The sequence below is a fragment of the Salvia hispanica genome, chromosome 5 (assembly GCF_023119035.1).
Source record: "Salvia hispanica cultivar TCC Black 2014 chromosome 5, UniMelb_Shisp_WGS_1.0, whole genome shotgun sequence".
NCBI classification, from domain to species: Eukaryota; Viridiplantae; Streptophyta; class Magnoliopsida; order Lamiales; family Lamiaceae; genus Salvia; species Salvia hispanica.
The window spans coordinates 34337834-34350932 of record NC_062969.1 but is presented as its reverse complement, the minus strand read 5'-3'; the positions used below and the strand labels follow the sequence as shown (position 1 = coordinate 34350932).

General features: G+C 36.4%; 1 protein-coding gene and 1 long non-coding RNA gene across 4 annotated transcripts; one reads left to right on the top strand and one right to left on the bottom strand.

Annotated features, from left to right (window-relative positions):
• Nucleotides 1-832: 832 nt before the first annotated feature.
• Nucleotides 833-2438, bottom strand: LOC125186417. 2 transcript variants are annotated; one of them, XR_007170437.1, is made up of 3 exons: nucleotides 2181-2438; nucleotides 1827-1882; nucleotides 833-1108 (listed from the first exon to the last, which is right to left on the bottom strand). It is a non-coding gene; the product is annotated as an uncharacterized LOC125186417 (long non-coding RNA). The 2 variants fall into 2 exon arrangements; XR_007170436.1 differs by having other exon boundaries at nucleotides 2194-2438.
• A 5674-nt stretch (nucleotides 2439-8112) lies between these two features.
• Nucleotides 8113-13099, top strand: LOC125187731 (E3 ubiquitin protein ligase DRIP2-like). Of its 2 annotated transcripts, none has more exons than XM_048084357.1 (8): nucleotides 8113-8250; nucleotides 8385-8642; nucleotides 9339-9438; nucleotides 9738-10056; nucleotides 10151-10596; nucleotides 10678-10731; nucleotides 12393-12465; nucleotides 12628-13099. In XM_048084357.1, the coding sequence occupies exons 2-8, from the start codon at nucleotides 8528-8530 to the stop codon at nucleotides 12796-12798; spliced, it is 1278 nt and encodes a 425-aa protein (XP_047940314.1). In that variant the 5' UTR covers nucleotides 8113-8250; nucleotides 8385-8527; the 3' UTR covers nucleotides 12799-13099. The 2 variants fall into 2 exon arrangements, with proteins under 2 accessions (XP_047940314.1, XP_047940315.1); XM_048084358.1 differs by having other exon boundaries at nucleotides 8123-8250; nucleotides 8341-8642.

The following is a 13099-nucleotide window of genomic DNA, read 5'->3' as shown; positions in this document are numbered from 1 at the left end:
AGCACGTGGATGCGGCAAGCGGCTTCTCTTTCGGCTATATATCAACGGTCTTCGTTGCTAACATTTCTGCATGAGTATCTCTATGCATCTAAAACAATTATATTTCCTTCGTCCCATATAAATTCGTCCCATATAAATAAGCTAGTTGAAAATAACACAAATTTTAATGCATAATTGATAAATAAGAGAAAAAGAAAAAAAATAGTTGAAATAACGTAGTGCAGAGTGGGTTCCATATATAATAAAGTAAAAAATAAAGAAGACAATAGTTTTATAAATGGATATGGACCATTTCTATACAAAAACAGACGAATAAAACAAAAAACCTATTTCTATCGAATAGTCGTATATATTACTAAATCAGTGCAAATTCAAATAATCAATGTCCATGCTTCAATTCGTAATAAAATAAAATATATATATATATATATATATATATATATAGGGATGTATTCATATACTTTTCTCATATTTTGTTCTTTTTCCTTTTTAATCTTGTCCATCCATTTGCAAGATCTAATGGCCCAAAATAGGGCCTGATTAATTAAATTATATTCATTAAAATAATCGAAAAGGGCCTTATTGTCTTTCACATTTGATTTAGTTATGGTAAGTAGCTTGATTTTCTCCATCAAAAGATTTCAGACTTTATTTTCTAATAGGGCCTGCTGTATTGTATTTCACGATTTATGTAATGTACGAATATCAGTGTATAATGCATTCATTCTTTTCCGTAATGTACGATTTATGGCATATAATGACTATAAATTCTGATATGCATGTTGTTTTGTTTTTATGTGTAGTGTTCGTTATACCAGAATGTTCTCCACGATTGAAGCTTAATTTGCACAAGTTCATAAAACTTGAAATTGTTCACAACTAGCTAACCAACAAGTCTGATATTATCACTTCCAACATTAAGCTATCCATAAAGTATCCATACGATCACTCCCCATACTTCTCCACCCCATACATCCTATCCACTCTTTACGGGATGTACTGGTCTCTGCTTTGTCCTCCGATAATCTATGCCGAAGCTTCTGGGCTAATACAATTAGAATTACATCATCTACTGCTTCATCAAAATCAACGCGACGCTGCTTACTTGCTGACAAAAAAAAGAAAGAGACATGTATTCCATGAGTTTTCTGTAATGCACAAAATCTTGCACATTAATGTTAACAAATGAGTAAATAATGCATAAAAATCAATTTATCCGATGCATAGATAGACACCTTTTCTCAATAATGTAAAATGTCTACTATGTAATGCATAATATCAGCATAATAATGCATAATATGAACTTAATAATGCAAATATTTACTGTTACAAATTGGGTAACTAATACAAAGATTCAAACTTAGAAATAGTACAGTTTAGCTTATACTTAAAAACGTACACACCATTACTTAATAATGTACATTTTCAACTAAATAATGCATATTATTAACCAAATAATGTACATATTTGAAACTGTTTCAATGTAACCAATGTACATATTATTATCCGTAAACACAATGAACAAATAATGTTCATTTTCAACCAAATAATGCATCAATTCAATTAAAACAATTGCTTCAGATTACACGAACATTACCACATACATCAAAACACAACCAACAGTCAATAATGTCACACAACCAACAAATAATGCTTCATCTAATTGTGACCCAATCGTTTCATATTCAAACCAAATCATGAAACACACAACATTCACAATAATGCATAATTTATCTATGAATACAGAGTATAAATGCAAGATAATGTTCAATAATGTAGTACAACCAAGGAATAATGCATCAATACAGGGGAAACAATTACGTAACCTTCAGTCTGTGTTGGTTGACTCTTGAAGGGTTTGCCTCTCTTCATCATTGATGTTCTGCAATACACACCAACGAAATCAGTTGAATTCCTTCATCCAAATCGACAAAAAATATAGATATAACTCAATAATCAACCAAATCGTCAATAATGGACAGAATCGACAACACAGTGAACACAAAATCGACAATTTCCAGAAACATCTACAAAATCCGTATGGTTTCACCCGCAATAATCGAACATATACCAAATACAACTCAGCAATAAACTAAAAAATTAAATAATAGACAGAACCCTAGTTCAATAGATTACAATTTCATTTTTTATAGAAAAATTGACCCAAAACCGACGCTTACAAGTGTTTATTACCCAAAATCGAATCTTCAGAAACCAATATCGGAACTTCAGAAACTCAATCGCGCGCGTGAAACTAAAAATCGGTCCTTTAGGCCTGTGAATTGGCGACCGACGTTGATTTTTGCGGCGAGATGACCGATGATTCTACCACGTTTTTACGGCGAGAGACGATGGCGGAAGTTTCTTCTCGACATCAATTTGGGGCGGCTAGGGTTTTTTGTGGAGAGAAGAATTGAGGGAACGTGGTTGATGAGAGAGAGTAGAATGATGGAATGAGAATGGTATGTCAATCAGTTTTCCCAATAAATCCCGTAATTATTGTAATCTAGTGCCTTTTTACTCTTATACCCTCATAATGCACAGAATATGACCAATAATGCAACACGGGTTCAGGTTCTTAATCTTGATCTTGACCGTTCAAATCTCTAATCTAATGGTTAATATTATGAAGGAAATAGTATCTAAAGGGGTAAAAGGAGCTTAATGCTCCCCTATATATATATATATATATATATATAGGAGATGGGCGGTACGCCGCTAAATATGGCGGGGGTGGGTGGGATGATGCCCAGGGCAGTGGGGATGGGCGGTACGCCGCCAAATATGGCCGGTGAGTGGGTCGATGCAGCACGGGGCAGAAGACTCCTGGGGAATCTGTCTATAGGCCATATATAGATTTGTTGGCCGATGATTCCCTTAGTACTGTTCAGGAGACTCAGTACGCCGGCATCGAGACTTTCTCTTTTGAGGAGCTGGGAGCGGAGTTGGGGCTATCGCCGATCCGTGAGACTCCCGATAAGGCGGAGCCTGCTGCAGCGGGGCGGGAGCAAAGGCAAGGGCGAGGCCAGGGGGCAGGGTAGGGGCACGGGCAAAGTCCCGAGCTCTTCCTCGCACACGGGGGCAGAGGAGGAGGAGGATGAGCCAGAGAAAGGAGGACGATCTGGACCGTGTGGGAAAATGTTGCGCTTGCGAAGGCCTGGAGATCGGTGTAGTAGAGGATCCCATATGTCGGGCCGAACCGCTATGTTGGCTGATTGTGGCCGCATTAGTGAGGCCTACCTCGCTATGCAAACCGTGCAGGGGCGAGGCCTCGCACTTCCGAGCAATGCCGAAACAATGGCTTCGGTTGAGGCCTAAGCTCAGTCGCCCTCTACCAAAACAACATGCGCATGGCAACCGGCGGCATGTCTGAGGATGATGTGAGAGAAACGAGGCCTTGGCCCAGTACCCCGACAAAGAATTGAAGTTCAAAGATTTTGACCAATGGGAGGCCTTTCTCGTGGTCGGGGATTCGCAAAAGTTTGTTGTGGGTGTCGACTCGGGCTGGAAGCGGACGAAGATCAACTCTTCCGGTGAGTACACTTAGCAGTCTTGGCCCGCACGAGCTCCCCGCGCCGGTGGAAGTGGCCCCGCTACCACGATCAGACTCTCGCCGTCATCGTCGTCCGATGGGGCAAAAGGCTGCGCAGCGGATGACGAGGAAAAGCGGCAGCGGGCAGCGGGTCCTACGAGGTCGAAATCGGAGGCCCCAGAAGGCGAAGGATGAACGACCGGTCTCGCCCGCGCGCAGCTAACGAAGACCCTGATGCAGAGCACGAGTAAGTGGTTTAGCACGCACGATCCTGTGTACAAAAGGCTGTGCAAGGATGTGGTCGATGCATGTCGGCGCGATTTAGGAATGCCACCCATTGATGATTATGGCGTCGAGATTGGGGGCGTGGACGTCGGAGGCGGCAGCGGCACGGGCGACGGAACGAGGACGAGGAGGAGTGAGAGCCGAGGGTTGTATTTCTCGACTTTTTATGATTATGTAATTTTTATGTATTATGTATTTTTTTTTAATTATGTAATTTTTTTTAAGTATTATGTAATTTTTTTAATGAAGTATTCGAATTTTCCCGTATTCCGTGTCGACATTTTAATTCCGTAAATTTAAGTCCGTAAATTGAATAATTGTGAATTTAATTTTACTGCGGGAAGTCCTAGTGAAATGGGAAGTCCTAGTGAAATGGGAAGAGACTAGTGATGACGTGGCAGGAAGTTTTTGTGGGAAGTCCTAGTGGGAAAGGCGCCACCGGAGACGCTCTAACACATTTCTTAATTAGCACAGAATTTTAGGAATTATCGGTTAATATATTTAAGTAGAAAAGTTAAGGTATGTATAGTATTAAATAGAGAGAGAAAAAAGTAAAGTATTTAATTATAGATAGATAAAGTAGTTGGGTGTATTAATCAGAGAGAATTTTTTTTTAAAATAATAATGTATCATCTTAATAGGGATGAGAGAGTATATTTTAACTTCCAATTTTTTCCCGAGCTTCTCGATCATCTTGGTCATTAGGCGGAGGCGTTCAACTTTGGACAAATGGGAAGTGTCGATAGCAACAGGCTTCGTCGAATCTTTCCTCGGCATAATCCATGTTTTCGAATTGCACGGATCTCACCCTATCCGTATTGTGTATGCATATTGCCCGAACTCTATTTGAGCTCCTTGATTTATTTTCGACAAATTTTAAGATAGACCAAAAATTGGCAATGTGAAAAGTAGAGTGAAGGATGTGAAAAATGAGAAGGATATATGAGTATTTAAAGGGGTTGTCTCGAGATTAAATATGTAATGTGTTTGGTTCATGAGATTGAATCTCACAATTCAATGCTAAATGGATAATCATGGAAAAATTAGTCATAGTCAATCCTCTCCAACTAAAATAGTCTCACAACTCAATCTAAGATTATATCTTGGTATTATTTTTAAACTAATTAAAAATCAAAGAAAAGGAATTGATATCGTGGCCGCCGCGCGAGCCACAATATTGTGGCAGCGAAAACCGCCTGGCGGCCGTCAATTCAGCTCTGAGGGAGGCAGGTAGTCGGGCGGCTACATGGTTTAGAGAATCTGCATCTATACTAATATAAAAGGCGAGTTTTGACGCGCTTTTGAATTTTCATAAGTTTCAGGTATGCATTTAGATAGTTATAAGTACTGGGCAAGAATGTAATAAATCTTCCATAAATAATTACATTCTTCTCATGACACGTAACATATAAGTTTACTTGAATATTTTGAAAGATAATATGGCCAATCAACATTTTTCAACAGTTATAAACTAATTAAAATTATTTAATTCAGGCAACCATTAAAATGTAACGGCTATACAATAATTAAAATTGTTCACTCTAGGTCATCATTAAAAAAATATGACTGCCACAAAATAAAAATTGTGGAAACTGACTAATTACACTAAATAATATGGCAATTACTATTGATACAAATCGAACGCCAAAAGCAGGCATTTAGCATTTAAACTAGCATTTACCCGAATTCTTTCTATTGTTGCAAAATTTAATTTTGACTTTATTATAACATAATGACAAAAATAGTGGCAGCTGCCGTTATAAATCCATAATGACGGATGGTTACTACATGAACTAACCTCTATAAGCTCAAAAACTTACTCAACAAATCATTAGAGGTGTACAGAGCAGCAAAACCGCATGAGGCTCAACTCCGTCACTAGCATCCACTCCATAATGTGCAGAAACGAGGAAGATTCTCAAACATGTAGAAACAAGGAATTGATAAAAAATAAAAAATAAAAAATGACGCAACTACGCATAGCTCCCTATGGGAAGACTTGTCTAAAGAACGTAACAACGGTGGTGGTGGTACAACTACAAACATAGAAGCCGTGCGGAGAAGTAGCCCAGAAGTCATGTGGAGGGAGTTGCCTAGAAGCGGGGAAAGAGAAAGAGAGAGGGCGGCGGGTTGGATTAGCGGTGGAGAGAGGGCTTTGAGGCAAAGAAGAGATTCCGAGAATGAGGATGTTCTATTTAGTTTTGAAATTTGAGATTTCATTTTTTTGAAATAAGACTAATTAAATGGGTGAAATATTGATTGATTGACAATTAAGGGATGCATATTCATTCTTAATTTATGGATTTGATGAGATTATGAGCAATTTAAGTACTATGTCCCATGCATAAATATATTTTGAATTTTTATCATTCCAAAAAATAATTAATAAGATATTGTAATAGAAATCTTATTAATTGCTTAATAAGATTAATTATGTTGCAAGGATTCCGAGAATGAGGAGGTTCTATACTTCTATTTAGTTTTGAAATTTGAGATTTCATTATTTGAATAAGACTAATTAAATGGGTGAAATATTGATTGATTGACAATTAAGGAATGCAGATTCATTCTTATTTTATGGAATTGATGAGATTATGAGCAATTTAAGTACTATGTCCCATGCATAAATATATTTTGAATTTTTATCATTCCAAAAAATAATTAATAAGATATTGTAATAGAAATCTTATTAATTGCTTAATAAGATTAATTATGTTGCAAGTCAAATAGCCAAACGGAGAATTTAAATGGGAAAATAATGATACGCCCTAAAATAGGGTGGCGGTTGAAATTATGAGAGCAACAATAAAGAATTCAAAATTAGTTAAGCGGAAATTACCTCAAAATGCTAAAGTGGCAATAAGATCCAGATTAATTGACGAAGTATTAAAGTAATTGCGATTAAAATCTAAATAAATGTGTGACAATTGTGATAACGCTATTGTGCAAATAAAAATTATAAATATAATTGAAAAGATTGATTACTTTTATTTCATTTCTTTTTCTTTTGAGATACACATTGACACCTCTAAATAAAGTGTGACAAATGATTACTATGAAATGACAAAGTAAGTGATAATGAAATGAAAATGGAATTACGATTTTCATGTTGATTCCAATTCTATATATGAATAAAATGTAAATTAATTTATTTTAATTTACAAAAATTGTGTAATTTTATTGAATGGTGAATAATAAATTATATGTTTAATATATATTAATAAGCAAATTTTATTATATTTAATGACCTTAAATTTTAATTTTTAAAATAAATATAAATATAAATACTTTGTTTTAATTTATCAAGATATTAAAAAAAAATATGCACGTATTTTCTTTTTTGCTAAATTATCTGATCAATATTAGTCTATTTATAATTTCGAAAGTTGTTTCATTTATATTTTTATAATAATACGTTTATTTTAAACATTATGATTTTAGGTTTCATATGATATTTTTTTCCATTTCATAAAATTATTTTACATAATGAAATAAGTAAGTATGAAGAAAAATGGATCGTGCATCGCACGGGTGTGATACTAGTTATGCATTAAAACTCATGCCTATACCAAATGGTCTATTTCTATGGGACTAAGGGATTATTTTACTTCAGTTATTTAATTTCTTGTAAATAAGGTTTAAATCATGGAAAATGGATTTTTTTTCATGTAAATCAAGTTTAAAAATTAGATTTAATAATGCAATATTAGGTTTTAATCATGTAATATAGGGTTCGGGTCGTTATCGTGTTGTGTCAACCCATATTATATCGTGTCATTAATGGATTCATAACAAGTTCAGATCGTGTTCGGAGAGGATAACAGGTCATGTTCGTGTTCGGATTGCCAGTTTTCTTAGCAGGTTGGGTTCGAATTAGGCCTTATTTGGTTGAGTTGTTAGCAGGTTGATCCGATAACGACTAAATCTGCATGATTTGTCACTCTTATTGTAAGACTTGTAATCTGACGGAGGGAGTATAAATTAATGTCACAGTTTAGTTGAGACGGAGGGAATATAAATTAATGTAGAGCACGTCCATTGTAAGACTTGTAATCTGACGCAAAAAAAAGTAGAGAACTGTGACGTGACAAAGATTCATGACGTATACACATAAGAGAGATAAAAAGTAGAGAAGTGTGACGTGGTAAGAGAGTCGTGGCATAGACACATAGCGAGAGGGTATCTGTTGTGGGTGCTCTTTGCGACTTCATGTACCATAATTATCCTCTCACTAACCTTTTATAACATAATGAAATTTTAAATTTGGGTTGAAGTAGTGCCATAAAAAGTCTTTATTTTGTTCATGCTGATTGCATCACCAACCCCTTTTCGATTTCGACTCCGCACACCTACAGATCATTCACAACACCCCTTCAGCCTTGACACCACGTTCCCGTTTCCCCCAAATCACCCAATCAGTCTTCGATTCGCAGGTTTTTGTTAGCAAAACAACAATTCATCTCAAATCTCCGCGTTATTCCTATTCCTTGCCTCACTCACACTCCATTGTCTCATGTTTTCAGTTGATAAGATAATTGTGTGGTTTTTGGTAATGGATTTAATGCAGTCGCAGTAGAGAGAGAGAGAGGGAGAGAAAGGAAACGGACGTGAATCCGGCCTCGTATGCGCAGCGGAATAGCATCAGCATGCACTGCATAAGGTAGCGTTGGTTGGAGTTGCTCCGTGAAATTAAGTGAATTGGACAATACGATGTCGCACCAGGTCGTTGAGGTGAGGAGGGAGGCGCTGGCCCCATGCATGACATGCCCTCTCTGCCACAAGCTCTTCCGCGACGCCACCACAATTATCGAATGTCTCCACACTTGTGAGCTTCTCTTCTCTTCCTTTTTCTCATTCGATTCTCTTCGATTTCCGATTTAGTCGTTAATCAATCGTGGCTGCTTGTTGGAATTTTGATTTCGATTTCGATTTCGATTTTGATTTTGATTTCGATTTTGATTTCTGACTTCCGATTCTGCCCTTTTTCAATCGATGCGGATTGATCTGTGTATTTAGATGCGTTTCTGGTTTTAGAGCTTGTGTTTGTTGGAATTTGTCTTTTGTATAATTTGTTGTGATATATACAATGTCAGTGCTGTTGAATTGAATTATAGGAGATTTGGTTCGAGAATTTTTGGTGTACAGTTGAATGATTTTCTGTAACAATTAACATGAATGGGTCAATTAACAGTACGTGCCTCTGCAGTTCATTGTTGTAATGTTGTTTAGGACTTTAATTATAACCAATAACCTTTAAACGACATATTAGAATCTGAAAATAACCATTTAAGTTTGCTACATGTCCCACAACATTTGGCCAATCGTATGATTGGTCAGGAAATATGAATATGTTATGTTTTATGCAAATAATATTGCCTCTTTTTATGCTAAATGTGCATGTTTCATCAAATCAATGATGCATTGCTTTTCTTCTCCCCAAAATTTCTGATAATTTGCTGTCTGTGCTTATACATCTTCATTTATGCATTACTTAATATTTTATTTCTACGATGCTGTATAGTTTGCAGGAAGTGCATATACAAGAAGCTTTCAGACGAGGAAATGGAGTGTTGTCCAATATGCAATATCGACTTGGGATGTGTACCGTTGGAGAAGTTGAGGTCAGTTCTACTATATTTTTATGATTTTGTTGATATCATGACTTCTGTTTTCCAACTTAGCTACGAACAAGTTGCACAAGTACAGAACCTGTTAAACATGCTTTTATGCTGTCTTTAAATCCCTTTGTTGGACATAGAAAAGCATGTCAACTCTGAAAGCTCTGTCAAATCACGTTTTACCCTCTTATATTGGTGTTATGTGTTCCTAGCTAGTAATTCATGGAGGTTTCTGGATTCGGAGGTAAATTTAGAATGGTCTTCTCATGATTTCACTAATATTTGATGTCATTCCTGATTAGACCGGATCATAATTTGCAAGATGTGCGGGCAAAAATATTTCCAGATAAGAGGATAAAACTTAAGGCCCCTGAGGTAGTGACTCCTGTTGCATTGCCTGCTAAGCGGAAGGAAAGATCTCTTTCATCGTTGGTGGTCAGTACCCCAAGAGTGTCAACACAGGTCGGCATGACTGGTAGAAGATCAAAATCTGTTACTAGAAAAGCATCAAGGGGATCCAGCTTTACCATAGAAAGGCCCGTTTTAAATACTGTTGAGGACCAACCAGAAAGCTCTAGCTCACAAGAGATGCTGAAAAAATCTACTCACAATAATAGAAAGGTATGAGTAGTATAGAAGATTGTGAAACCTTAGGCATGGGCTCCTTTGTACGTTCCGTGCACCAATTTTTAAGCTTACTGTGCTATTGTTGCAGAACTCCTCTGCATGTGAGCCATCTCATCACAGTCCTGATAAAGAAGGTGAGAATGGTTCTAAGCAATGGGAAGAAAAAGGTGATTTGTGGAAGCCTTTAACTTGTTTGGTCGAAGCAGCAAACCGGAGCAAATCCTCTAAGTTCAACACACAAGATTCTCATGTCAAATCTGAAGAGCATAATCCTTATGAAAAGGTGGGTCTTCTCAGAAAAAACAAAATAAAGGAACAGATGAAGAAATCCAAACTTAAAGAAGAGAAGAATTGTATAGAGCATACCCCTCCGGAAATTGAGAGGCCTAAAAAGCTACGCAAAATCTGGCAGAAAACAAAAAATTTTGGGAACTTCAGGGTTCCGCCTCAGGTTCTGCTTGATGCTGCCAGTGCTAAAATTGACAGAAGAAGAAACTGTCCTATTTGGTTTTCTTTAGTTGCCTCTAACGAACTGTAAGTGGCTTATGCGGATTAATTAGGATTTAATCTTGAGAAAACTTATTGATGAATCTGACGTATAAAATAACTTTTCAGAGATGGAGATGCATTGCCCTTGCCTCAGATTTCAGCAAGTTACTTGAGAATAAAGTAAGTTCTTACTATGTTTTGCTGTTCTGGCTGTTGAATGTAATGTTTCTGCTTTGGCATAACCAATAAGAGGCTCAACTTTTATTCTTATGGCATCATATACTGATAGTATAGTGCCTAGTTATTAGCTTTGTTTTAATTGTTCTGATTAATTAATTATGATATTTCTTTCTTTTACAAATTTGAAGGCATTGCAAATATCTTGACATGTATATCTGGTTAGTGTTAAGTGTCTGTCAATCTAGTTTTGATTATCCTGGTTAAATATATAGGAAACTAGCGAAATTGTGCATGTATATTGGTTGTTTTACTGCAAAAGTTGACCTTTATCTCTTGAATATGCTTTGAAACCATTTGTAGCCTATCTGAAACAATCTTAACAAATATCAACAGCAATGCAGGTTTTTTAAGTGTTTTAATCTTTTTTCTCAAGCCTAGATGTGAAGAATTTGTTTAACTGAACTGTAGGTTTTCGTTGATGATTTTTTTGAGAATTTGCCTTCATTTTGTGCTTTTGATCTACTTAGATAATTACAATTGGTGTCTTCTGCAGATTGCAAGTGGTCCTTATATTCACAAAATTTTCTCTAATTAATTTGGTTTCTACAATTAACTTAACCTCTTCTCACTCTCTCTAATGCATGAAAGGTTCTTACTATCTGGAGATGGTAATGGGGTAACTTGATTCCAGCATTTTATTTTGGACCCAACTTGGTAATGGGGTAATGGGGTAACTTGATGTTATGAGTGATATTTCTATGAATGTGTAGATGACTATATGCACACGATGCATGTATTAGCTTATATCCAAGTTTGCTAAATTTATCATATATTGTAGTTACATCTAAAGTTTAAAACCATGGCAGTTTTAAGTGCTGGAGGATATTAACAGTTTTGGACTGTGTTTGACTGTTTGTAAACAGTAACTTCATTTAAAATTAAATACTTCAACATATGATGACTTAGCTAACTGCAAAAAGTGAAGGTTGAACTTGGAGCTCACATACATTCCTTCTTAATGCTTTCCTGTAGTTTATATTAAGGGTGGTGGATAATCAAATTACCTTTACCTCACAATACATGAAATACCTGGCAATTGCATTATATTTAATTTCCTTATCAAAACCAAATCATCTTTATTTCCTTATCATGACCAAATCATCCAATTTCTCGTGCTTTTCTGTGCACCCTCTTTTATCGGCCTTTCGTCCTCGTGCTTATCTGTGCATTCTCTTTGGACTTTCATGTGCTTTTTCTGTGCACCCTCTTTGGCCATTCATCCTCGTGCTTTTCTGTAAACCCTCTTTTGGCATCCATCCTGTATGTCAGTGGTGATTTAATGTTGATATAATGGACAAACTGCTGATTGACTGATTGGTGCACCACACTTGATAGTTATTTGAAATAATTTGGAACCCAGGACTTCAATTTTCTTCAGTGAATTTAAGATATGTTCGACTGATGATGCTTGCCAAATTCCTACGGCTTTAATTTACATTTTTTTAGTCTTGGCTATTTACAGTATTGTTGTTTCTTCTGAAATATCACTGAAGAAGAATTCATAAGTTAAGACTTGCATACATAGTTCACAAAATTGTTTCTATGACGGATTATGTAGTAAATAAATGAATCTTATTTTAATTCATTGCGTTCGTTCACAGGGATGGAAGTATACCAGTTTCGTTCATTCAAAAGTACCTCAAGAGGAAGTTAGATCTTACAAATGATGTTGAGGTATGTGGGAGTCATATAAACATTATCATTGAACCATACCTCTGACATAACATTCGAACATGAGCAGCTTCACACACACACACACACAGCATTTGGATTGCAAATAATTGAGTTTACATCTCCGATCAGTTGATTTGATATTTCCTGCGAATCAAACTCCAGGTTGAGATCAAGTGCATGGGGCAGAGCATCATCCCCACACTAACGCTGAACAATCTGGTTGATCTGTGGCTTCAAACAACTAGTACAGACAGAGTGAAAGCCACAATCGGCTCATCAGCCAAGGACTTCGTGATGGTGTTGGGCTATGCTCGCAGGGCACCTGATTCTTAGGCTCATGCCTCGATTTTCCCTCCCGCAATGGCAAGAGGTACCTTTCACGAGCACCGCACTGCAACGTTTAAGAGCAAAGTCGCAATGAGAATGCATTGTAAGATGAGGTGTGAGGAGTGAATGTGGCATTTAGTGACTTGAAGTACCTGTTTTATATTTTATTACATGGTTGTGAAACTTGCATTTTTATTTTTTTACTCTTTGTTCATTACATTGGACTTTGTCATAATTAAGTTATTTACGTCATATGTGAAACTTAACATATTTTTTCTTTTTTAATTCAGATCGGGAATTTTGATTA

What these genes read in the sequence shown, in the direction of transcription:
- LOC125187731 (XM_048084357.1), top strand. Translation starts at nt 8,528, where the DNA reads ATGTCGCACCAGGTCGTTGAGGTGAGGAGGGAGGCGCTGGCCCCATGC. An exon ending in TATCGAATGTCTCCACACTT is followed by an intron (nt 8,643 to 9,338) that starts GTGAGCTTCTCT and finishes GATGCTGTATAG; the next exon opens with TTTGCAGGAAGTGCATATAC. An exon ending in GTACCGTTGGAGAAGTTGAG is followed by an intron (nt 9,439 to 9,737) that starts GTCAGTTCTACT and finishes ATTCCTGATTAG; the next exon opens with ACCGGATCATAATTTGCAAG.